General features: G+C 34.3%; 1 protein-coding gene across 1 annotated transcript in view; it reads left to right on the top strand.

Annotated features, from left to right (window-relative positions):
• Positions 1 to 27,229, top strand: part of LOC149779439 (pre-mRNA-processing factor 40 homolog A-like) — a 104,738-nt gene that overhangs the window by 22,477 nt on the left and 55,032 nt on the right. Inside the window, exons 7-13 of the mRNA XM_089940100.1 lie at positions 580 to 700; positions 7,851 to 7,878; positions 13,608 to 13,802; positions 16,497 to 16,611; positions 19,437 to 19,574; positions 26,073 to 26,164; positions 27,103 to 27,211. Of these exons, the coding sequence (XP_089796226.1) occupies positions 580 to 700; positions 7,851 to 7,878; positions 13,608 to 13,802; positions 16,497 to 16,611; positions 19,437 to 19,574; positions 26,073 to 26,164; positions 27,103 to 27,211 (798 nt within the window). The remainder of the gene's footprint in view (positions 1 to 579; positions 701 to 7,850; positions 7,879 to 13,607; positions 13,803 to 16,496; positions 16,612 to 19,436; positions 19,575 to 26,072; positions 26,165 to 27,102; positions 27,212 to 27,229) is intronic.

The following is a 27,229-nucleotide window of genomic DNA, read 5'->3' as shown; positions in this document are numbered from 1 at the left end:
GTGACTTGTTGGGTTTTATGATGGACTCAAAAGTTTGTTAACCACTGGATTATGCACACTCTGATATCTTAATGCATGAAACCATTATTACAAGAGTGGGGAGTTGCAGTAATTCAAAGGTCAGCATGCTTGATTTGTAACCAGAAGGTGCATGTTAAAATTCTACCTTTGATTGAATCATCCTGTGGTGGCTACAATGTGTGCTCAGTCTTTTTATTCCAGTTGTCTTGGCATGATTTATCTTTCATTTGTTGCTGTGCTGTAGACACAATTAACCAAACCATAAATATATATTAAAATTCCACGAGCTTATAAATTGTCCTTTAATTATTAAGTTTAGTTTGGAATGTTCCAAACAGTGTTAGGTTTCTAGAATGAATTTCAGATACATTTTTCAGATATGTTATTGAACATCTTAGCAGATAATGTGTCTTGGACAAATAATTACTGATCTGGCCTTGAACATTGATATTACTTCACTGGCAATAAAACAGTTGTACTAGCCTTATCTCTTCTGACAAGAATTAAATGTTGCCAGTGACAAATCGTTTTTGTGCAGTTCATGCTTTTTGTTTTCAGCTGATGTTATCCCAGTGTCCATGGAAAGAGTTTAAGTCCGATTCAGGAAAGACTTATTTTCATAACTCTGTGACCAAAGAGTCCAGATGGACAAAACCGAAAGAACTACAAGAGCTGGAAGGTAGACTACTACAGTTTTTAACTTGTTTATTTTATATATATTATGTCTGTTGAGTTTCTCCCACATGTGATGACATGGATATTTTAAGAAAGAACAGAAAACCTAGAGGAAACCACCTACCTTTAAGTCCCATTTATGTGCTTGAACAGGTATTACTCAGAATGAGATGGAAGCAAGGTTAATACATTACTGCTTCACTGTCACACAACTGTCATATTCCCAGACAGTGTTGGGAAGAGTTTGAGACTCGGAAAGTGTGTTTTGACCCACCCACCCTAAAAGTGACATCCAATTAAGAATATGCTACATTTTCATATAAGCATATTGAAAATGATTCGAAATTCAAACCTGAAAAATAAAAATAACTTTTCTGTTTTCTTTAAAGTATTTAATCCACTTTTAAAAAAAAGTTTTTAGTCTTAGCATTGTCAGATAGCAGTACCATACACAAATTTGCAAACACTTACATAATCAAAACCTTACTGACATTAATAAAAACATACAAGTTTCTGTCTTTAAAAATCCATTGGATGGCAAAATATGTGCTTAATTTGATGTAGTCTTTGCTACTCTCAGTAGTTCAGTAGCAGGTTTGAGGCAATTCAAATGTCATTAGTATTCATCTTTGCACTCACTTGAGACTGGGTTGTACTGTTATTCAAACTTCTTCAGGATTCTCTGAGCGAATCCTGTTAAGAACCAAGCTGTTCTTGACCCTTTGTTAGCAAAACTGTCACATCTGATGCAGTCTGATTACAAGATATGCATGTCTCTATTTTGAGATATAATTTGGGCTTTACAGGTAATACAGCAGTAAAATAAACTCCTGTCTAGTACAGGGGTTAATGCGTTAGAAACACAAATCCACAAATCGATTGTGCAGACATGAGCATGTGCTCATTATGGTCTTTCATTTCATGGCTACAACAGTGTATCCCCCAGGGGTGTAAAATTGAGGGTAAAAAAAACACCTTGGTGTCAGAACTGGGGGTCAAATAAAAAATGTGGGGGTCAAAAATGTACTGACAAATTTTTATACGATTTGCACTTTTTCAGCTTGAAATAGAATATTGCAACTTGCACAACGTACTCTCTCTCTCTCTCTCTCTCTCTAAACATACAAATAAACCAACATGCACAATTAACAAACAAATGCATTGTCCATTCAAAGAATAATTGTATTAGTTTATTTTTGTTTTAAAGTCGTACTTTTAACAGTCTCCTTATAATCATTTTGAAGCAATATTATAGCCCAACACAGTACATACAAGCCAATACAAAAAACCAAATAAATCTTTTAAACAAAATGGCAGTCAAATTACTGCCTTTCATAAAATGTGTACTATCATCGGTTTCATTGTACTTCATCCAAGAACATATTTATCCAAATATCAAGGAGGATAATGATTCATCTTCTTTCTAATAAGTTACACTTGAACTTTAAGATCTATCTTTTATTGCAGCAAAGTTAAAAACCAACAAAATCTGCAATGACCCGTTGACTTTGTAATCCAAATAACGCATTTGTCTATGCAAGTTTACTGATTTCTTTGCTGTGAAAGAATGTCTTGGGTTATAATGTGTTCTCCAGATATCTTGTGGCGAACGAGGGCAGATTTTTTAAAATTCTAAAACCCTGTCACGAAAGGATTATTCACTTTTGCAGTCTTCGCAATCACGTGATCATAAGTCACACTGGTAATCCTAATGTATGAATTCCGTATTCCAGTCAAGGGTATTATTTTCTCCATTTTTCATTAAAGTTAGATCCACAGTTACTCTTTTGTGTTCTGCTTCTTTCACTTTCTTCGCTAATGATTTTAGTGCATGTCGTTTTAATCTGGAGATCACTTTCTAGTGCATCAAGCATTGAGATTAAACATCTAGATGCCAGCTTGCTGAGCTCGATGGAAATCGCGTGAGAGCTCACGAGATATGGGGAAGCTACTCCGTCATAATATTGCCTATGCTAGTCTAGTTCATTGTTTTGAATGTTCCCTGTGTTGCACTCTGCTATATGAACAGAGGAGTGCAAGGCAAGAAACAAAGTGGGGAACCAGTCAATGCCTATGCTTGAAGTATATACGATGCCATCCCTCGTCCAATGCATTGGGTATTAAATAAATCCTGATCACATTATGAAAATCCATTGCATCCAAAAAAACGCACGGAAACAAAATGTGTGTGTCAATTTTCTCCAGCGTGCGTCCCTGACGCACAAATGTGCGCAAAGGGAAACACTGCTACAATTGTCCTGAAAAGTATGGGTTTAATTAATAGCTACTGTGTTAACGTGATTAAGATTCTTGTTCAGTTCAGCATGTTAAATATGTTACATAACATGCGGCCTTACAGTTACAGGTGGGGCTTCTATTTTGATGGATGTTGTACAGTCCATAATGACTTGTGTTGATATGATGTTTGCAATATGTGCATAAGATTAAATGCCCCTGCCCCCACTTTGTGAAAGTATAACTCAGTCAGCCAGGAGTTCTTAAATTTATTTTTTGCTGGGCTTTGCTGATAGCTTTATTGCTTCCTGAATCTCCTTCCAAAATAAATTACATATGAACAGTTTGCAGTTTATATATGGAATAAAATCTTACTTCAAAGAATCATTGCCACTGTACACAAAACTGCCAATAATTTGTAATACCAATGGCTTAAAGTTATCCTTAAAAGCAATATGTAATACTTTTGTTCTTCAACACACATCTAGCATCTCTTTGATATACCTAAATGAATTGGGATGTTCCAATTTGTGAATTTTGGGCCCCAAGTATCAGAGGGCTATAGCACTCACCATTATGGATCACTGCCTTCTCATCTCTGTCTGTGTAGGTTTGAATCTAAGGCTTAGCTAATGTGGGATCATGAGAAAGCTTGTCAGATGCTTCCCATGGGATAGTGGTTCTTTTTGGGGTTTTCCCAGGGTCTTCTCTGCCAGTTACATTATTTACTTTTTGAGATAATGCTTCCTAAAAATGACATATTTCATGACAAAACATATTGGGAATATGCAAAATTGAGTTTTTTGCGATGTTTGTTGCTCTGTTAGAGCTTTCCACTTTATCCAAAGTCTGCAGATGTCTTTTAGTTTGATCTTGATATGCAGTACTATGTATCTGAGAAAAAAGAACAACTCTGGTAACTTTACTGTTATTTATAAACTGTGTTAAAAATCTGAAAAATGGCAAAATCTTTTAAAACATACAGCATTTTTTCATGTTCATGAACCAAAATATTTTACTAATTGTCACACCTTTGTAGGTTATCTTTAAACAGTTTCATCTATGCATACAATTCTAAAAGAAAAACCACTTTTATGATGTACATCATTGCAAACAAATAGACAATATGGTCTTAAAAATGCCACATTATGCCTTTTTCTTTCTATTAAAAATTTGAAGTCCAAGTGTCCATCACCAGGAAATAGAAAGACTTTGTCAGGTGGCCTAAATAATAAAATACCAAAAACATGTTTAAAAAATATCTACATTTCCTATATAATTAACTGAAAAATGAGTTTTCTCAGACTTTTAAGGGGAGATAATAATAAAAATATGGACCCAACTTTTCTCGAAATTTAATATTTTTTCTTTGAATAATAAAAACCATTATACTTAATTTTCTTAATGCAAGCATAAAAGGATGGATGTGCCAGTTCACTCAATTCAATTTAGAAACTGTTTACTAAATAATGTAACCACTCTGGTGGCATAGTGGTCAGAGTGTCCGCCTCGGATTGAGGTCGTGGGTTCGATCCCCAGCCGAGTCATACCAGAGACTTACAAAAAATGGTACTAACAGCTGCCTCGCTTGGTGTTCAGCATTAAGAGGTTAGTGTTAGGACCGGTCAGCCTGGTATCAGGATAATGTGACTGGGGGGTGGGACATCATGCTACATGTCAGGACTCCGAGTGGTCAAAAGTGCTCACCGTTCTGGATCACTGCCATCTCACCTCTGTCTGCGTTGGTTTGAGTCCAAGGCTCAGCTAGTGTGGGTACTTGGGAAAGCCTGCCAGTAGCTTCTTGTGGGTCGGTGGTTCTTCCCTGGGTTTTCCAGGGTTCTTCCTCCACCAGTTATACTGGCCGCCATGTATAGCCTATCTTGTGCTGAAAAATGGCATTAATCCCTAGAACAACAACATGCTACATGTCTGCGGCATGATGCCCCAGTGCTAGATCTCTATAAACTGCCACATTGCAGACATCTTAGCAGTATGACTGAAATTTATTTAAAGCTATGTTAAAAATCAAAATCACATCACATCACACACTAACTAATGTACAATGCAACATTTTGTGAAATAATTTACAGTCTTGTATTTTTCAAAAGGTTGTAACATCTGATGCTGCCAGTTACAATCTTAAACATATACATACATGCAAACATTATTAATTTGTGTTCCTCTACAAAAAAAAGAAAGACAGTTTGCAAGAATAATAAAGATTAAAAATACAACAACAAAACAAGAAAAACGGTCCAGATACTAGTCTTGCTCACTATTTGACACAATGTCAAACTAGAAGGATAAAAACACAGTGCCTAATAAGCCTAAAACAAAACATGACCAATGTATATGATAAATTGACAGACAACTGTAACAATATATGGCCTTACACAGAATCTGACTGAAAGTTGAAAGTTTCAGGATTTTTCTCATGTTCATGGCTCCTCATCTGAAAAATTCCACTTATGCTTTTAAACTTTCTCACCCACTTTACATGCCGTGTGATACTTAGAATGATTCTGACACAAGAGGTTGTGACATATCTAATGTCTCCTCATCTGATGAGTTTCACTCACGATCTAAATCTTTTTTACTAAATGTACATGCACTGTGGGACTTGATGATTCTGACACAAGAGGTTGTGACATATCTAATGTCTCATCAGATGAACTCCAGTTGCTTTCACCTGCAGGAATTAACACCATTTATATTTGCCAGTGTATTCAGGTCTAGCTTGTGATTCTGAATTATAACTTGCTTCATGCATGAAATTCGTTGGGACCTTGACATACCAGTAAATGTTTTAATGCAGTCAAGATTTTCAACATGACTTAATCTACTGACTGCCCTCCACATTCGAATTTGGTCGAACTGTTGCCGTTATTCATATTTTTCAAAGCTCCGTGATCTCTACACAAGTATGTTCCTGCTTTTAATTTGCTCCTTCTGTTTTCGTTCATGTTCCACTTGCATTAGTCTACAGTTTTTAATTTTAGCATCCCTCTCGACCTTCCGTTCCTGAAATCTGAATGTACATTCTTCTTTCTTGGAAGCACTATTTTCGAATTTAAAAACAAAATCATAGTATCCTTTACTCTACTGTCACCACGAACATGGAACCTCTTCTATTTTTTTGTGAAATGCTTGTGATGCCTGTTGTACAAAGTATATAGAGCTTTGCCTTCTATCAGAGAATTTGTAAAATGACAAAGCCATGTTGTCATAATTTCATACCATAATGACCCACAAATAACAGAAAAGAGGGAAAATGAACAAGTTTTGTAAAATTTAACAAATAATTTATTTCCAATAAACACAAAGTGAAAATTTAAAAAGATCTTAAAGTATTATGAATTAAATCCTTAATACATAAAATCTACTATCCAATCTTGAAATGTAAATACGAATTTCAGCAACTGATGCATGTCAAGTTCTTTCTTTCGATAACTGTTGTCTTTTTTAAATCCCAAATTTGAAAATTGACACGATTAATTATTTTCTGATTATGATCTTTGCCACAAGAATATTAAAATCATGTGTTTCTAAACAAACTACAGAAACAGATTTCCTATGATATTCTCTACACCTGCTAGAAGATTATTCTTTATTACAGTTCAGTCTCATTTCCAGAACAGCATTTTTACCAAGTTAGTTTAGAAGGCATTTTGGTTTGAAGACCTTACAAGTTTGCAAAAGATTTGCATGAAAGATTTAGCTAGAAAAGACGTACATCAATGGATTGAGCTGAAAAAATGTACACTGGTGGGGAAGTGAGGATATTGTTGCCAGATACTATACACAACTTCTTTTCTAGCTCAGTCCTTTTATCTAGGCCTTTTTCAAGCTAAGCCATTTATGTCTTTTCTTGCTAAGATCCTTTATGTCTTTTCTAGTTAACACATTAACCCCTGGAGGTTTTGTTGTTTTCGCCAGAAATTCGAGTAGGAAACACATTTTGAGAGCTGTTTCTGAATACACCCTAATACATCAACTTCCAGGTGATTTTCTAATAACTTATGCCTAGTTGTGTTAGAAACATCATTTTTCTTGGCTATTTGGCTTTGGATTTTTTTTTTTGCTTAACAGACCTATTATTTTTATATAGAGACCACTCTTTATTCCAAATGCACATCTTATCTTACTTTTTGCAAAGGTTCATCTGCCTGTATGCAGTTCATACTTGTCTGCCTTAGATCTGAGACCAAAAAGTCTAAAATCCAGACACATAATCTGATTCCGACCACAGACGAATTTTGGGTAAAAAAACATCTGGTCCAAAATATAAGGTTTTTCCCTCTGTATTTTGTAGTGCAAACTAGAACTTCCAGATTATTTGGTATCATTATAGAGCTACATCTGTCTACCTTTCTATAATACCACCCACTTTAGTGTATCGTACATAAAATTGACGCTACAGAGCTTGACAATAGGCTACTACCTCCTGTCACTACAACTTGTCACTAGGGGTTAATGAGTAAAGTCCGTTATGTCTTTTCTAGCTAAGTCCTTTATGTCCATTCTACCTAAGTTCTTTATGTATATCTTTTCTAGCTAAGTCCTTTTTGTCTTTTCTAGCCAAGTCCTTTATTTATATCTTTTCTAGCTAAGCCCTTTATGTATCTTTTCTAGCTAAGTCCTTTATATATATATATCTTTTCTAGCTATGTCTTTTATATATGTCTTTTACATCTCAATTCGTTGATGTATGTCTTTTAATCTCAATCCATTGATGTATGTCTTTTCTAGCTAAATCCTTCATATGTCTTTTCTAGCTCAATCTATTTATGTTTATCTGTGTATTTGATAAACCAGGTTTGATAACTGTTTGTTTGATACATTGCAGATGCCATGTTTGAAAATGTTTATTGCTTATGACATTCTCACAAAGATTAAAGTGTTTTTCTTTTTTTTTTCAGAGATGATAGCCAAACAAGAACAGGACCAGTAAGTTTATTCAGTATTTTATTTTTCCATCCAAATAGCCTGATACAGCAAAGCTGAATTACAACTTGTCTTTAGGAATAAAATTGTAAAAAATATATGTCCCTAATTTTCTCATAAATGTGTCATTTGTGCATAAATGAGGCATGTCGTGTGTAATTTCAGATAGATGTAGTCATTCAACACTGTACATTATTGTAATATGCTCACTTGTAAGATGTTTCAGACTGCAGACAGAACGTAATGTGCTGGCAAATCTAGATCTGTGCTGCTTGTTAGGAGTAATCAGTAAAACAAAACAACATAGACCCTGATCTGCCAACACATTATGTGGCAGCAGATCAGGGACAATGTTGTTTACAGTTGGACTTAAAAGTGAGAAATTTATCAATTTCAGTTTATGTGTTGGCTTTCAAAGGTTTGACTTTACCTGTATTAACTAATTCTCACTAGTGTAATGTTTCATTGGCTTGTTTCCAATATTATAAATTTTATATATATATATATATATATATATATATATATATATATATATATATATATATATATATATATATATATATATATTGCCCAATGTAAATATATACACACATTATACCCAATGTAAACAGTTGAGATCTACATCTGCAGTCATGTAATGTCTAGCTTAAGACATAATCAGATAAGACACTGATCAGCAGACATATTATCACCTTTAAAGATGTCAAAATTTTAGAAAAGTTCATCCTGGTACCCATCAAGATTTGTGTAAGTTCATACATGTCATTCCCCCCATAGGTATAAGTATAATTATTAGTAATATGCAGCAAAAATGTGCAATCTGAGCATACAAGGTGTAATCTGTATATATTACATGCCATAATTGCAGAAAACCATATGAAAAAATGCACATTTAATTTTGCTACTAACCTTGATCTGCAGTTAGGTAAAATTCTTGTACAAATTGGCTAACTCCATGTCAGTTGGAGTACAGACAAAAAACAAAACAATAAATTGTTTATACACAACATTCACTTTAAATGGTCTACATCGCATGTTTACCTTTCACTGAAAGGTCATAAAGTCAAAGTCCACAAATTCTTAATGCTGATTTACATTACTAGAATTCCTCTTTCAAAATTTTTAAAGTGCTGTTTTGATTTGTCCTTTTCCTGAAGCAACATATTCTTCAATTTAACAAAATCCCTCTCCTAACAATTTTAGGCATATAAAATCCCCAAGTCACCTTGATAAAGCCCAATTCAGTTCATATTGGGTGCCTTTTTATTTCCTGTATAGACTGGTTTGCTACTTAAGTGCATATCAAACTATAATGAATTGTTTCAAATTTGAGAAACCTGTCTGTTTTCTTAGAAACATATCATGTACAGTTGCTTTGAATAGAAAATAAGGAAACTGTTTGACATACATAGCCAAATGGTCGCACACGTTGAGAATATAAGATTATGTGGATCAGTGTCACATGACATGATCCTTGAACTGTACTCGTTATTCTTTGTCTTGCTCACTCCTGATGTCACCAGATACAATCTTTGATCTGAACTGGAAACATCTTGTTTTTTTTTTTTGTTTATTGTTATTTTTACATGAACTTAAACGGGTACCAAATAGCTAATTTTATTACCCTGGTAATTATGAACATTCAGGTACCCAAGTACCAGGGTACCCATGGACACCTTTAATCATCATAGACTTTTTGGCTTTCTATAGCAGATGCAAATTATAGAGATGGTCTTTTATTCTGTTGCATCTTCTCCCCCATTTACTGCACAGTTCCTATATCTTGCATGTTTTGACAACTGTACATCACTAAGTAGGGAAAATCCATGATTGATTTAAAAGTTCAAACTTGGCAACAAATAGTTTTTGCTGGCAGGTCTAAAATTTGTGACCAGGTATAAGTGTGCTTAATTAGTTTCCATCTGCAATGTCTGACATGGAATTTTAATATGTGATTTCTCCATCTTAATGCATTTCTGTCCACAAAGTCTGACCCGGCGTCTTTATGTTGGATATCAGTCTTTTTGAGTTCCTGTACACAAAAGTTTGCATTTTCGTTTTTTTTGTCCAAAAAGTTTGAAATTTCTGTGTCTTTTTGAGTTTCAATCTACAAAGAATGACCCAAGTTCGAATGTGGAGTTTCTGCCTTGTCAAGTTTCAGTCCACAAAGTATGACACTGAGTCTTGGTGTGGGATGTCTCAGTCCTGTTGAGTTTCTGCCTACAGAATCTGACCCTGAGTTCGTCTGTGGAGATTTCTTTGTGAATCAGAGTCCTTTGAGTTTCTGTCCCCAAAGTCTAACTCAAAGTCTGATTTGTTTTCTGTCTTTGTTTTGTTTAGTTTCTGTCCACAAAGACAGTCCCAAAAAGGATTCTGTATCTTATAGTTCAGTCTGCAAATTTGGACCCAGAGATTGATTGAGAGATTTCCTTCATTAGGTTGGGTTTCTGTCCAGAATATGTTACTCTTTACTGCATATTCTCCAACCCAAATTATACCCATCAATCATACACCAAAATAAATGAAATTAAAAGTTAAATGCCAAAGATAAACTGTATTTTTTATATAGCCTGGATTGTATTTGAGGAAAATCTGGATCATTCTTTTTCTTTACATATCAAATACTATGCAAATTAAAAACTGGAGTGCAGAACCTTTATGTTGAAGACTTTGAATTCAGCAAAATTACTCATCCAACAATTGTTGGATTTCAATCAAATTTGGCATGTTGCTATATATTGACAAATCCTTGAACTAATTTGATTTCCAGCATTCCACAACATTCAGAGGAACTATGGGCCCTGATTTTCCACTACCAATTTTGTTGTTGTTGTTTCTGCATCATAATTTGAATAAGAATTTTTTGGATTTCATCCAGATTTATTATTCTCATTTTCAATGATGAGACAATGGAATAATTTGATTTCTATCATTCTTCAACATTAGGGAATTACTGTAGGTCATTTGGTAGAGAATTAGATTCATAATCCAAAGGTTGCAGGTTAAGGACCTGCCCAGGCCAGATTGGCCTTTGTGTGTCCTTGTGAAAGGCACCTAGCTCCCATTTTTTTCCGCATGTTATAGACAGTAATATTTTAAAACATAGCAAGCAAGTATCTAGAAGATATGCAGTAGTTATGTCCCTTTTTGTCCTCTTGACTTTATTTCCACAGTATTAATTTAGCATGGATTGTTGGTAGTGTTGTTCCAATTATCGATTATAATCGATCATCAGTTGGTTAAGCGAACCAATAAGATAATCGATTGTGAACTCCATAATCGAGTGTGTAAAGGGAGACTACTTTTTAGTTGTATGCAAAAGCACGAAGGTTAGTAAAAACTCCCAGCCACTAAAGTTGACCTCAAAATTTATTAATTCCCTTCACAATTACAAATATAAAACCATATGATATTTTATAGGTGCAGAATTTTATAATTAGGAACATTTAGTCATTATTACATGATAAAGTTGTTAAATTGTTGAGTTAATAAATTTAAACACATTTTGATGATTTGTTTCAGTTTAAATGCAACATCATTCAGGGATGGTCCTGGCTTTTAAAAAGCTGTCGCTAAAATAATCGCCAACCTCAATATTTTGTCGCCAATTTTCAAAAAGTGTCGCCAAAAAAAGTAGTGTACATTTTTCCAAGTGTTAATTTAGTCTATTAATGTAACAGGTAATGAAAATTACAAAAGATGGATTAGTTAATACTTTAATTACAACAAGCATTAACAAAATGTTACAAAGTGTAACATGAAGATCCGTCGCGATTTTAGGGCTGCCCACTTGTTGAATGCAGTTTCAAAGTCTAATTTTTCACATCTGTACATGCTGATTCTCATTAAATTCTCAAGAGATGAGATGCAGAGCTTATTTCTGATGTCAGATTTTATGAGGTTCATCTTACTGAATCCACGTTCACAGTCCTCAGTGCTGACAGGTGACACCAGTAGTCTCTCAGCAGCCCCCCCCCCCATGGCTAGCTTCACAAAGCTTGTAGCGAATTGCTTCCTAAATCCCAAGAATGATCACTGAATGCTGTATAAATTTTCTCGACAAGAAAAATAGGATCTCCATTCCCACGAATGAAACTTACACGAGTCAACACCTGGCAATATAGGACCGTATATATAAGCGTAAATTCACACCCAATTTAGGGATTCTTTCACTCCTGTATTTTGAGAAATAAATAATTATTATTAATTATGCAAAACTGTTTTTTTTTTTGTTGCTATTTCTTGTTGCGGAGTTTAAGTCTCTGCAGCCGTAACACGGGACTGATGACAAAAGAAAAAGATCAATGAGTAAAATGCTGCACTGGCGACAGATGTAATTGTGATTGAGATTTTTTCCATTTGCTTTGTATTTATACACAGTAGTCGGTACTTCAAAGGTTATCAGTTTTCTATGAAGGTTCAGCAAAAATATTGTATTGGTATATGTATAAAAAAAAAAACAGAAGGATTAGCCATACAATTAATTGTATCTGTTCTATTCGCGTCTTCAGAAGTCGGTCAGTTGTAGGTATAGTGCGGTAGCATGATTGACTGTATCGCAGCATACAGTACTCAGCCCAGATGTCAGCATAAGCAGATTATGATGTAACAATGCACTGTAAAGATAGGGTTGTCAATAAGAACAAAGGATCGTTTGTGTAACAGATTGATTCCAATGCATTGCTTAGTCAAGTTTATGGCTTCCTTTCGTTCTGGCTTTAAATTTATTCAGTCCAAATCCATGATTGTATGTACAAATTAAATAACCAAAAAGTATGTCGCCAAAAAAATCGCCAGATGGGATATTTTTGTCGCCAATAAGGAAAAAAAATCGCAATTTGCGACATTGGCGAAGCCCAGGACGATCCCTGATCATTTGTAGTATTTGTAAACAATGACAAACGAGAATACCATGTCCTTTAACACTTTAAATTATAGACACATCACATGACTGAAAGGATTTTTGGGGACTGTAGCAGTATTTCAGTTACATATGACTGATCAGCCATAAAAAGTTTTCATTTAACAAAGTTGTAGAACAAAAATAACTCACAACACAATATAATTTTTTAAAATATTATTATCAGGTTAACATATACATGTCATTAAAAGAGATTACTCCTGAAATTTATTAACATCTTGAACTCTTGATCAAAGATAACAAAAATTAAAACTTGCTCTTAGTAACTGATTATAATCAGTTATCAGTTGGTTAAGTGGAACCAATTATCAATTATGAATTTCTGACCAATTCCCATCACTAATTGTTGGATTAGAACCAATTAGTGCATACAGCTTTATATTGTTGAGAACTATGAGTATAATTTTCATCATTCCATATTTTGTTTTAGAAGAGTTATGACCCCAGATTACCTATTTTCCTGACTTGATTTCTGCAGCATTAATGTGCTAAGGATTGTTTGATTTCAACAAGTTTGGCAGGAACATTTATGCTAATGATATCTGGACTGGTTTGGATTTAAAGCCTTTCCTGTTATTCGGAAGAGTTATGGTCTCAGAATACATATTTTCCTAACTTTTTCCCCAACAAGTTTAAGACTAGCTAAGGAAATTATAGTTAGCTGTGCCTTGTTTGATGCACCTTTTGCTGTTAGTTTTAGATCTTATACAGAAGCTTAGTAATCCTTATTCCTTTCCATAAATTTTGACACATTCGGGTGGTTTTTCCCTAGTCACTTGTTTGGAAGAATGAATGTACTTATTATCTTTAGGAAGCCAGGTGCTGCTGACACTTCCAACACCTCATCATCCACTGATTCCAAGACAACAACACCTGGTACAGAGTCTGGTAAGCCTTCCTCTGCTATAGAGCAGGCTATGTTAGCCACTCTTGCCTCCATAGAGTTACCTCCCCCTCCCCCTACTGACTATAAACAGCCAGACAAACCAGCGGACCCAGAGAGCAGGTAAGAAACACCATTCATTTTATTGTCAAATGTTATAAGGCAAAGTTATCTTGAAATTTTCTTTTTGTTGCTGCTGGCATATTTACTTACCTTAAATTATGTAAGTTTTACTAACAAAACTTTGTAGCTAATTTATGAAGGAAACTATATTTGTGTACATATTAACTGTGATGCAGTGCATCATTTGATTTAGTCCATCATTGATTCATGGCATTTTGGGGTTACATAGAACTGGTTTCTGTGACTGCAGTTGTGACACATGAGGAACAATCCCTTGTCATACTTAAGCTTGCTTAACGGTCTGTTTCAGTGTTTTGTAAGGATAACAATAGACATTGCTAGGCAGATAGTTCTTCTATATGGGTAGCCTTTTATAGATAGTGTTAGAGTAACAGTCCTTCCACACGGTCAACCTTTTATTGATAGGGCTAGATTAACAGTCCTTCTATATGGGATCCCGTTATAGACAGTGCTGGACTAACAGTCCTTCTGTATGGGCTGCCTTAATAGACATTGCTAGACTAACAGTACTTCTGTATGGGCTGCCTTTATAGACAGTGCAAAACTAACAGTGCTTCTATATGGGCAGCCTTTTATAGACAGTGTTAGACTAACAGTCCTTCCATATGGGCTGCCTTAATAGACATTGCTAGACTAACAGTACTTCTGTATGGGCTGCCTTTATAGACCGTGCTAAGCTAACAGTGCTTCTATATGGGCAGCCTTTTATCAATAGTGTTAGACTATCAGTCCTTCTATACGGTCAACCTTTTACTGATAGGGCTAGACTAACAGTCCTTCTATACGGGCTGCCTTTATAGACAATACGAGACTATCAGTTCTTTTATATGGTCAACCTTTTATTGAGAGGACTAGACTAACAGACCAGCTATATGAACTGTCTTTTATATTAAAAACTGCTAGACTAATGGTACTTCCTTATGGGCTGCCTTTTATAAATAGCATGGGGCTAATGGTACTTCCTTATGGGCTGTCTTTTATAAATAGCACGGGGCTAATGGTACTTCCTTATGGGCTGTCTTTTATAAATAGCATGGGGCTAATGGTCCTTCAATATTAGCTGCCTTTTTGTGGCACAAGTTGATAGAAGTTAATAGTTAAATGGTAACTTGATGTCAGCTTTGCATTTTGTTTGACTTACAGAAGAGCTTGCCAACATAAACTTTCTAACTGAGACTAGAAGAAATTAGATATGTGATTAATTTGCCATAAATGTCATTTCCTTTGCATTTATTCCAACCAGTTTGGTTTTGGTATTGATTATATATTTTTAATGGTGAGTAATATTTATTTCTTAATCTAAATTCAGTACTTTGTTTGCAAAGTTGATGCAAGCATTCGACAACCATTTTGAAAATTTCTTCATGATTACAGTCCATTCAGTAGGGCAAAATTCTCTTCTATGCTGTTGTTATTGAATCCATCCAATACTTTACCTGGCTGTTACTACTTCCAAATTTGAAGATGAAGGATTTGATTTGTATAGGGTTAGTTAATATATAGATAGGTAATAGGAAAAATATAATGGGGTGGGGGGTCAGAAGGCACTTATTTTTAATTATATGTGGGGGACAGGTAGGTAATGCAGATTAATCATATTGTTCATTGTTGACCAGTCCAGTTAAAATTATGTGGGCCATGGAGACTTTAAGTAGTGCCTTCTGGCCCCACATAGCCTTATTTCATTGCCAAGTTAAAATTTTACATATTTATTAAACTGTTTGGTATAATCTCTGATAGGGCTGGGCAACTACAGCTCACTTCTGACATGACATATCAGAATATACAACTTCCAGTACAAGATTTGTATTGACAATACATGAGCATATTATGTCATGTTGTCCATCTATCTGTCAGTCCATTTTCCATCTCTGTCCATCCATCTGTTACCAGTTTCATTCCACACAAGTACCAAGTTCTCCACCATCTACAGTTTCAAAACTTTCCTGATAACTTGGAAAGGGAGATGCCTATTGATTGTGGGGCTGAAAAAAGGTCAAGATCACCATCACCTACCTGGGTGAACACTTGGATGACTTGCACTTGTGGTAAGGAAAAAGTTGGTTTTGGAATTAAAACAAGATCATGGGTTAAAAAAAGAGAACCTTGCTTCTATGTTAAAACCCCGGATCAAACTTTGTAAAATGGTTTCTGTTTAGGGTAAGGATGAAGCCTAACAATCTTGGGGTCAACATAAAAAACAAGGTCTCTGTCACTGCCACTGAAAGAAGAAAAATGGTTTCTGCACAGTAACATTTGTTATATATGACAGACATGGGCCTGCCTTTCAAGTAAGAAAGAAGCCTGTTGATTTTGGGCATCAAAAGGTCAAGGTCACTATTATGGAAAGACGAGAGATTATTTATTCACCTAAATTTGAGTTTTTGGCTATGTACATTCACCAGACTTAATGAGTAACTTGCATAGTGAGTAAAAAGAAGCTTCCTGATTTGGGGGTTGAAAAAGGGACTTTTAAATATGGGTGGTCATATTATGTGCTGAGTATTCTTGTTGAATTATATCACAGTGGAGTAAGTGAGATATATCATTCTGCAGTATTCTTGTTGAATTATATCACAGTGGAGTAGGTGAGTTATGTCATTCTGCAGAATTCTTGTTTATCTGTTTTATCTTTTAAAAAGTGTAATGCTTAGCATTCAATTTTGATTGCAGTAGTGAGGAAAGTGAGGAGGAGAAATCATATAAGAAAGCATCCAACAGTGCTCCGATTAGATACAAGAACAAAAAAGAGGCAATAGAAGCATTCAAAGCTCTATTGAAAGATAAGGTAAAGTAAAATTGCATGTGACTTAAAGCATTTGTAAGCACACTACATTTATGTACCTTTGCCATCATTTTTGGAGCCAGGAAGAGTTACAATTCTTCTTCTGCAAACAAATACAGTCTATCAAGTCGGTTGGTCTCTCATAATAGGTTTGTACAAAAAGACCAGTTTCCAAGGTCAGATTTAATCACTATTTAAGAAGGAATGATAACCCAATAACTATACATATATTCCATTCTTTATTCTTGTTTATCGATAAAATATTGATTGCATTTATCTGAAAACAAAATTATACAGCAAAAACGATATACATATATACATGAATTTATTTATATTTGAAAATCACATATAATAAGGTGTTGGTATATTAAATCATTTCTAATTTACACTGAGCTTGTTTTACCAATGTTTAAACTGCAATTTTGTGAGTAGTCTCATCATTTTCACTTTTCAGTTACATTAATTCTTTTCACCAGTGTTAATTTGTCTCTTTTTAGTTTGAATTTCTGCCGTTGTTTTAAGGTGCAGGTGATAACATTATCTATGCTCTGTTTGTAATGACGACTGCAACAGCGGTTTTGATCAGGCTTTGGGGAAATATATATATATATATATATATATATATATATATATATATATATATATATATATATATATATATATATACACACACACACATACACACACATATTCTCACACACATGCACAAACACATTGCATATGTACCAATGAATGTACACAAACACACACACACATTGTATATGTACCAGTGAATGAAATATAAAGACACAGTTATCCAGAAACAGAATCATTTTATTCAGAGACATTAGTCAGTGGCTTAATTCACAGATGACATAAAGGGATTAACTCCGTAAAGAAGGGTGTTAACATGTGCACAAACTTGAATAGATTATGGCTTGGTGTGTGGAATGTAGTCACAATAAGAAAAACACCCAAAAAAAACAAACAACATCACAATCATTTAACATTATCACTTGAATCATGATTCTCACTTGCTGGTTTAATAGACAAATACCTCATTCATTCTCTTGTAATGGACGGACTCCAAAGACAATGTATGCAACCACTACCTTGACTGAGGCACTAAAATGGCAGTTTATGATATGTACTTTAGCCGGTTCTACAGTCTGTAACAAAACACTAAATGCTTTTCCTGCCAAAATTACAAACCAGTAGCCAGACTTCATTCTCTGCTTTTTTTTGGTGGTTTTGATCAAAACAGTTTTTACTTTTCAAGTGGTTTGGTTACAAAGGGTTAAATAAAGGTCAGTGGTGTTTGTCTCTGTTCTCATTGTACGGACATTCAAAGTGCTGGAAGTTACATGTACTTTAGTTGGGTTTACAATCTGCAGTACATTTCACTACATGTATGACCTATTAAAATTTCAGAAGACTGTAGACAGTCTCTGTTTTCGTGATGTGGTCATTCGTAGCAGTGTTGTTATGCATATTTTGCCAAGACATTGTGGTTGCTGGTTGTGTTCAGCAGCTGGCTACTCATGACAGTAGCATTTATATAGTAAAATCTATCTGTGCATTATGATTGTGATCATAAATGACAGATCAGTGCTCATAGCAGACGCCCAGGCCTGGTGACTTAAATGCCTTTACCCAGTTTCTGTATGCCCACATTTCCTTTTTTTTAAAATAATATTTGTCACACAACTCAAATATAAAAAGGCAAAAACAAAATCATATATTGCCTTGTGTGTTTATTTGGATCTCAAAAATATTTAATGTAAAGCAGTGTTTTCCTCCAGGTCCTGAGGTGAGCCATTGCCTAATTGTTCCAACAATGCTCAGTGGATCAACAGTAATTATGTTCATTACAATTGGAAGCATGTTTTGATTTATTCAGTTTCTGTTTATGCATCTGATGTTATTCTTAGGTGTTACTTAATATGTTTCATTACACTAGTGTATGCATGAGCAGCTGAATTATTATTCATTCAACTTGAAGCATCTTGAACAACACAATAGCAATTTTGACAAGACCGTAACAAAATTAATATACTTTAGTGTTTTTGTCAAATCATTTGAAGTCAGTCTTTCTTGTTTATCTTGCCAAAGGATGGCATATTTTTAATCAGTTACTCTAAAGTGAACATGGCCACATTTGATCCCTTTGCTACTATAATACCTCCAAAAAACACCTGGCATTTGGCCGTAACTCTCCAGATTACAACAAGAAAGTAATCAGTTAACAGCTTGTTGTGTATACATGTTAGCCGTAAACCCATTATGTGGCCAAGCATCATTGCACTGGTTGCAACAATTACTGGAATAGCTCCAATACCAGGTAGAAAAGGTTTGTGTACTGAACATAAATATTCAGAATGGTATATTCAGATCACATGTATGTTAATGCCATGTGTGCACTAGTTATAGAAACCCAGGCAATCTGTTCCCCATTCCTAGGTCACATCAGAATTCACAGCATTAGGTCAGAGTATGATAAATACTCAGTCTTCATAAGGGTAAGGGCATACATGGGATAAATATCAACATCTTGAAAATAAATGTCTGCATTTCATCAGCATGATTGAAGTTTTCTCAGGTAAATTATATTTATTTTTGGACAGGCCTGACAGGCACCTCATTTTGAATGCAGGAAGGGCCAGATCTGAAATTAGAGGGGCACCTGGCCATCAATTTTTTCAGTACTTTATTATTGTTCACTATCTTAGATTGTTTGTCTTGAATTGCAAACATGAACACCATGTTATTAACAAATGATCTCTTGCCAATGAAGAAAAGGAGGAAACAATTACAAAACTTGTATGTTGACAAAATGACTTCTTTTATAGGACGTGTCTTCTAATGCATCGTGGGAACAGGCCATGAAGCTGATTGTAAATGATCCTCGCTATGGTGCCCTAAAACACTTAAATGAGAAAAAGCAAGCTTTCAATGAGTACAAGACTCAGCGAGTTAAAGAGGAAAAGGTGAGTTGGTTGCCAAGTCTGTATTTATATCATTGAATATGTATCAGATGTGTTGCTAGTTGGTGTATCCACTTGCTTATAAGTTGAGTCCAACTCCAGACATAGACTTTGATCTGTCATTGCATAATGCACCAGCAGATCAGGGTCTGTGCTGTTTGTTCTGATGATTAGTCTTAACAAATTGCATTGACCAAGATGCAGTGACAGATCTGGGTCTGTGGGGTTAACAGTTTGATCCAACTCATAAGTAAGTACTAAGGGTAGTCGGGCTTGGTTAGGGGAAGGATGATGAGGAAAGTATTCTTTCCTTCTAACTGTAGTTTTATAAACATGCCCTTAAAATGTCTGAACAATAAAGAAATACACACTGTGCTATATTTGTTTGATTTGACAGATGTTACCCATTTGATCAAATAAGTATGACCGTGACATGAGTTATCTGTCTGATACTGTGTTTGCTTTTTTTTACGATTGATATTTGTACATTTGTAATTTAGGCAATTTTGTACTTTTTGATATCCTCAATTTTTACCCACAAAATATTGATGTATATTTTTTATGCATCCATTGCTTGCAGCGGGGGTATCTCCTTAATTTGCTCCAGTCTGTCAAGAAGCTATGTCAGCTTGGTTGTGCAAAGCTCACTCAACGTGGATTGACTGGTTTCTAATGGCACATTCAGCACTTCATGTAGCTACATCATGTATAGACAAATTAAATTCAATTAGCATACTTGTATTCATATTTGGATGACCAGGACTGAATTTCACCAGCATACCTTAATCCTAGGCTTAAATTTGTGTTGAGAATCCAGCAAATAGATTGGCTAAATTTTAAGTCTGATGTAAAATTGATCAATCAAACATTGTAAATCTTGAATAAAGACTTATTCAGTGAAATTGAGATCTGTTAGATTTACATCATATAGGAGAGTGGTTTGTCACCTCTTTCAAATCAATAATGCTTTGTTTGTTTTTTCTGTCTTCTTCAGCTTGTATTATCTTGCAGTTATCTTCATTAACATTAATAACTCCCCAAACTGCCATACTCATTGCTAAAAAATGTACCAGAACATGTGCAGATATATTCAATTCTGACTTAAATAAAATAGGTGAAGGACAGTTAAACCTCTCGATTAAGATCATTAGTGGGACTGGGGAAAGTAGATTTAATTCGTGAGTGGTCTATAATTTGGAGGACAGGCTCTTGCTTGTAATTGCAGAGTAAAGTACCAGTGGAAGTTAATTTTCTGACTGTGAAGATTCATACATATACATAAATGAATGGTAATGAGTGGGTGGGTATCTGCTGGCGCAAACAAAAGAAAAAAAGGAGAAAAGAACACGAAAAAAGTATTGGATATGCACATTTTATTTTTTATCTGTACTAGTCATAGACCAGAAGATCTTATATGATGGCCTTTTGTCTGGACTCTAGGGTCTGATTGCACAAGTCTGTTATCAGGGCTTCTCCTGAAAGTAACTATAACATTGCAATGAAATGTTTTCAACATATTAATCACAATGTCTAGTTTGACCTAAATGATAATGGTGTCTCTCAGACATTCAATATCATGACTGTGGCAGCCATATTGAAAATCTTGTTATTGCTTTTGCTCCGAAACAGGTGGGGTATCAACATTGGGTTTTCACTAAAAGAATTCATATGATGTCTGGTTGGTCCTGAATGAAAGTGATGATCTAACATCCAGTATGGCTGCATTGGTGGCAATAAAGAAAACCTTTTTATTGCTACTTTCTAAATGGATGGTTGATATGACACAATTCAAGTATGTTGAGTCTAACCTAAAACAAATAAAAAATATAAAAATATGATAATTTTGTAATGAATTGAGTAACATTTTACAGTTATATAATCTGATTCCTTGGTATAAATGTCTGCAATTTCATAAAATGAACTCAGTATATGACGTATCATTTCACTGTTATTTTTATGTAGCCAATTTTTCAGGAAGAGTTGTAGTTCTTGCTGTCACACGTGACCTGTGCAAAAAGACAGGGTTTTTACACAAATATTCCCAAACATTTTGCCATTATTCACATAAACTGAATACCAAAGTATTTAAAGAGCAGGCTTAGCTTTTTGTATATGTTCATTCTAGGTGTTTGTTTCTGCCAAACAATTTGTGGAAAAAAAATGGCAGTGCATATGTGTGCCCAATGGACAGTTAACCTATCAATTATGAAAACATGTCGATGTAATAATGTCACCGTTTCTACATATGAAAACAGAAAGTTAATCTTGATTGCCAGCTCATGTTGCCATTTTGAGGAGATGAGCTTGTTGCTATCACAACTGTTCATTTGCAGCACATTGGCTATTTATCTGGATCGTAAGCAACCATGTTGGTGCCACATGACTTGTGATTTTGCTTGAAACAAAGATGTCAGATTTAGCCCTTCAAGCCCTTTGACATGACCTCTAGTATCAATGCCCAACTTCAGGTTCAAAAACTATATACATACCATCTTTGGGGTTATGAGCCATATCAAACCATTTGTAATGAAGGGCTCCAATAACATACCCAACTTGGTGTTATGAACAGTATACATGTTTTGGGTCGTAAACAAGATACATTTCCAACTTCGGGGTCATGAATCGTTTCCAGTAATATGTTTGATCTCAGGGACACCAGATATAGGTGCGATGTCTCCTACAAGAAATAAACCCTTTGTTTGGCTGTACTTTTTTGCAAAAGATCCATGTCAGGTTTTTGGTTTTGAATGCAGCACATCATTCTGAGACAGACTGTCTTTTACAGTAGTCTTGAAACACTAAGGAAAAATTTGAAGTAATGGAAAAACTGCACAAAGTTTGTTAGTAGATCAAACCACAAATTGACCATCACTTTGGACTTGTGTACTGACCAGTTACTTGACCTATGCTTCATCTCATGGGGTCCCTAAGGGTACAGAGGTTTAAGTTAAACGATGCAGCATACTGTAGGTGATTTAAGCTGTGCATTTTTTTGAGAAAGAAACTGAAATTTTTTGAGAAAGAAAGATTAAATTGCATGCCATAATGATGGTAAGTCTTTGGGACAAGTAATTATTATTTTTCATGACCAAGGACGTGATGCATGTAAAATTATAACATTTTCAGTGTCCCAACTCATAGACAAAAATGACAAAACAAAATTGGCCTGATTGTCATATATCACATAACATTAACTAGCTCTTTTTCAGTTGTCATGTCCATAAACTTATAAACCACCATGATTGTTTTAATTTTTTTAAATATATTTAATATATGCACATGCATATTTTCTGAAATCTCTGACATAGAATAAAATAAAGGTAAGTAAAGAGAGGATAAATGCTTGAACTGTGTGAAAATGAACATGTTTCATCAATTGGGTGAAAATCCCAGTATTTTCACAAGTTGTGATTCTTTTGTACCCATGAGTTGAAATATATCACTTATTACTTTTTCATTTATGCTCAGACATATTGGCTAATAAGATGTATAACATGTTGAAGTAGCAGATTTCTTACCATATCTTGTGCAATGTCAGTAGTTTAACTCTTATATTCTGCCGTATTTTGTGAATATTGGCAAAGAAAATATAAACAGTAACAGATTTCTCCTTTCCAATTCAAAGTAAAATAGCACATTAAGATAAAAAATAATAATTTGCACCTTGTTGGATTTGAACATGATTCATCTCTAACAGGAGGTCACTATACTTACCGGTCTAAGAATAACTTCAAATTTCTTGGTTACAATTTTATCCCTATCTGTTTACTGTCAGTGAAAAAATATATTTTATTTTGATCAGAAAATATTCACGGCTTAGTATAAAAGAAAGACTTCATAATTTATCTACCAATTAGACTTTACCATGAGACCTGTGTACAGTACTTACAACGTGCATAATCGTGCTTAGTGTCACTTATATCTTTGTTTATTCCCAAAAATATTAGACGAAGATTTTGCTGTATTCTTTCATTTTTACTAGATCTTATTCTTCCAGACTTTTGTTTCACATGTTATCTTTATAAAAAGAAACATGTTTAATGAATATTTATAAATATATTAGGTACATAGCCAACATATTTTCCACATAACAGTCACATACATATTCATTAAAGAATGAATATTATACATGTTTAAATTCTGACTATCGACTGCTTAGATCATCACCAATAATTTTAGTTTTGTGTTTTCATTCCACTTTTGGATGGCTGCTCGTTTTAGTTAGAATTGGTTTTGTCTTTGATTTCTGACTAAAATCCAGAACAGCTAATTTTTTATGTCTTGAAACTGGCTTGGGTAAAGAGGGAATTTTGTCTGAAGGCAATGCTGGTACACTGTCTTTTATGGCTTTTTGGTAGATAATACACCTCCCCCTCGATAATTCGCACACAATGGGTCCACAAACATGGACTATAAGCAAGGGCATGAGTTACTGAGGGACCTCCAAAAATTGAAAAAAGTCCTCATATACATTGAGAAAACTGAGGGGTTTGTGGTTGGCGTAGGGAACTGGGCTGTTTAATGACTGAATCCTCATTTAACAATCACTTCGATAATAATTGTTAATAATGTGCTTTTTCTAATGAAGTTGTTTGTTATTCTGTATAAACAACATTTATTTTCAACATGTCCAACATGTGAAGGATTGTTCTAACTGGTTTCAACAACCATCATGTGTGAGCAAAAACATTTGTGTATTACATCACTGCTTTTTGTTTTGTTGATTAGTCTGGTTCCCTGAGTGGTATTTAATAGTATACTACCAAGTAGGCGGTCCAGGAACTAGACTATCTGTTGATAAACCACCAAATAAGATTCCTTTTTTCTCTCTCAAAAATTAGCGACATTTATTTCGTGAGATAATCTGTGTTGAAATTCAATTTTCCTATTGTTCAGTTAGTACCATATTGATTTTGTGATTTCATTAAAGTAATAATGAAACTTCTTATCATCTTGGGGATATCTCTAAGTGCCAGTTCAGGAATGCTCTGAAAACCGCTTGCTCACAGTGGTCTGTATCTATGAAACCATGCTTTTTATTTTATGCTTGGTTATCTTGTTATTTTTGATCACAGCTATGAATGAGTGGGTTAATTTAAGGTAGTTTATGTTGTATAGACAATAACATTTATAACAGTGTTCGACTGATCAACTAAAGTCAGTTCACCCGACATATGACCCGGGCTGCTAGATTTTAAGTGTGTAGGCTTTGCATGCCTTTTAACATTTTTATTATTTCACTTCCTTTATTTGATTCAAAAGACATAATTAACATGATAATACAAAGGAGGCCAGCAACAGTACAACAATAAAACAAATACTTTTGCAAGTCAGTTATCAAAACATGGTAAGCACTTTATTAGGTTCTCATAGAAATGCTTGCGGACATAGCTCTTATATTAGATTGACACATTTCACGTTGAAATACACATTGCATTATGATGATTACACTTAGGAAGAACTAAAAGATAGAATTAGAACACAAATTTATCCTATTAAAAATTATTTAATTGGCATTTAAATATTAATGTACTGCCTACACTAGGCGTAAGTGACATTTTCAATGATTGAAATTTCCTTGAATATGTTTAATTATGGCGTACTAAGAATGTTGTTTGGAAATAAAATGTAACCAATTGTATGACTTATTAAAAGTTGATAATTTCAAAATGTTGGTTAAAATTTCCATGTCATATCTAACGTTTTCGACCATAAAACGAGCAATATATTATTTCAGTTACCAATTTTGATTGTGATTTTTTTCAAGTTCAAGAAATATGGATAAATTTTTGAGGGGTATTTTCTGGTTTAAAAAATTGGGATCCACGCCTGACCCTGTTATAAGCAGGTTCGCAAGTTATTAGGGCACGTTATTGAGGGAGTGGTTATTAACATGATTACCATAGCAGAATAAGCATGTATTTGTTTAAAGGTCACTTATTTGGAAGCAAAACAGGACTTCGTTATTATGGCAGTTGCAGTGGTGCTGCTAATTAGAATCCAAGAGATATACTTGATTCATTGCAATTTTTTAAAAAAAGTATTGTGACCAATATGCTATGCAATCAGTAAACCCTCCCCAATTTATTTTTCAAAGGTGTCCCAGGACTTATAGTACATGAAAAAATTGCAATAAGTTTGTCTACCAACTTTAACAGGTCATAAAGTTTGATATGTCTCAAAATATTATAGATCTCTTATATGAGTTTGATCATGAACAGTAGTCTGATAATTATGCCTATAGCATTAGGACAAAATTTGCATTGGGATATAGTAAAATGGATAAAATTGACATGATATTAAGTTTTGGAGGTTGTTTACATAGGGTTGTATTCTTGCAGCACTAGATAAATCTGCTTAGTGAGATGGTTTGTTGTTAAAATACGTTATCCAGGAAACCAGTATCAGGCTCCTTGTTTGAATTATTTGCTCTGTTCTGGAACAAAATGGAATTCTTTTCTTATTAATTATTTGAATGTCTTACTGTTTTTTTCCAATTAGGAAGAGCAACGGCTTAGGGCAAAGCAAGCTAAAGAAGACCTAGAACAGTTTCTTTTGAGCAGTGATAAAATGAATTCCAGCATAAAATATTGGTGAGTTCTTCTAGTTATTTTTAATACATTGTAGACTAGAAAATATTTTGCTCGTCAATATAATTTGTACAACACTTCGCTGACACTAAATATTTTGTGAAATAGCTTATGCTTTGAATTCACTATTTTATAGATTTCATGTTTGCTACAAACTCCAGAATTTAAGATCCCATAAAAGAGAACCATTTTGTGGAAGTATTAGAACCTCTTTCCAAATCCATCAATTACAAAACACTGAATGGCAGTTTTCACAAAACTGAAAATTGGTACTAACGAAAATAAATGAATTCACAATACCATTATATCTTCAAGATTTGGAACAAGTTAAATAATGAGTGAGATACATGCATATTAATGAGGTGATGTAGCATTTGATTGGCTGAGTATGTCACTCTAGAAGATATGTCTGAGTCAGTTCTGATTAAACTTGAAATATGTGTTTGGTAATGAGCAAGATAAGTGAATTAAAGGTGACCTTCCCTTCTGATTGCCTTAGCATTTTAACACTTGGAAAGCCATACTTTTTATCTGATTTTGATCAAACTTCAGTTTTGAGTTCATATCATCTAGAACTGCATGAGTTTGATAAAGCACAGGATCTACACATAATATTACAGTGTTCTTTCCTGTGATTAGCTCAGCTTGACACCATTTAAGAGTCAGTATTTATCCACTTTAAAGTAACTTGGTAAATAAGCCGCATGATGAAATAAAAAGAAAATGATGGCATTCAACATGGCCTACAAATTCTTAAATGGCCTACTTGCCTAGAATCCAGATTGTCATAAATTGTATCTTTTGTTTAACATAATGGTTTTTGGTCAAGTGGTGATTTATTTTTCCATAATGATAATGGTTCCATCATTGTATTAAACTTATCAGGGGTCGTTGTGAAATGCCATTAATTTGTATTTATCAACCTAATATCTTATTTTTAGGAAAGCAGACAGTATGTTTTGTGAGGAGGATGTTTGGCGAGTTGTGAGTGACAGGGATAGAAGAGACATATTTGATGATGTCATTCACATGCTGGCCAAGAGGGAAAAGGTAGGACAGCCACATAAT

Source organism: Sinohyriopsis cumingii, chromosome 17 (assembly GCF_028554795.1).
Source record: "Sinohyriopsis cumingii isolate HCF-2022 chromosome 17, ASM2855479v2, whole genome shotgun sequence".
NCBI lineage: Eukaryota > Metazoa > Mollusca > Bivalvia > Unionida > Unionidae > Sinohyriopsis > Sinohyriopsis cumingii.
Note: the sequence above shows the minus strand (reverse complement) of the source record. Positions and strands in the feature narration are given on the sequence as shown.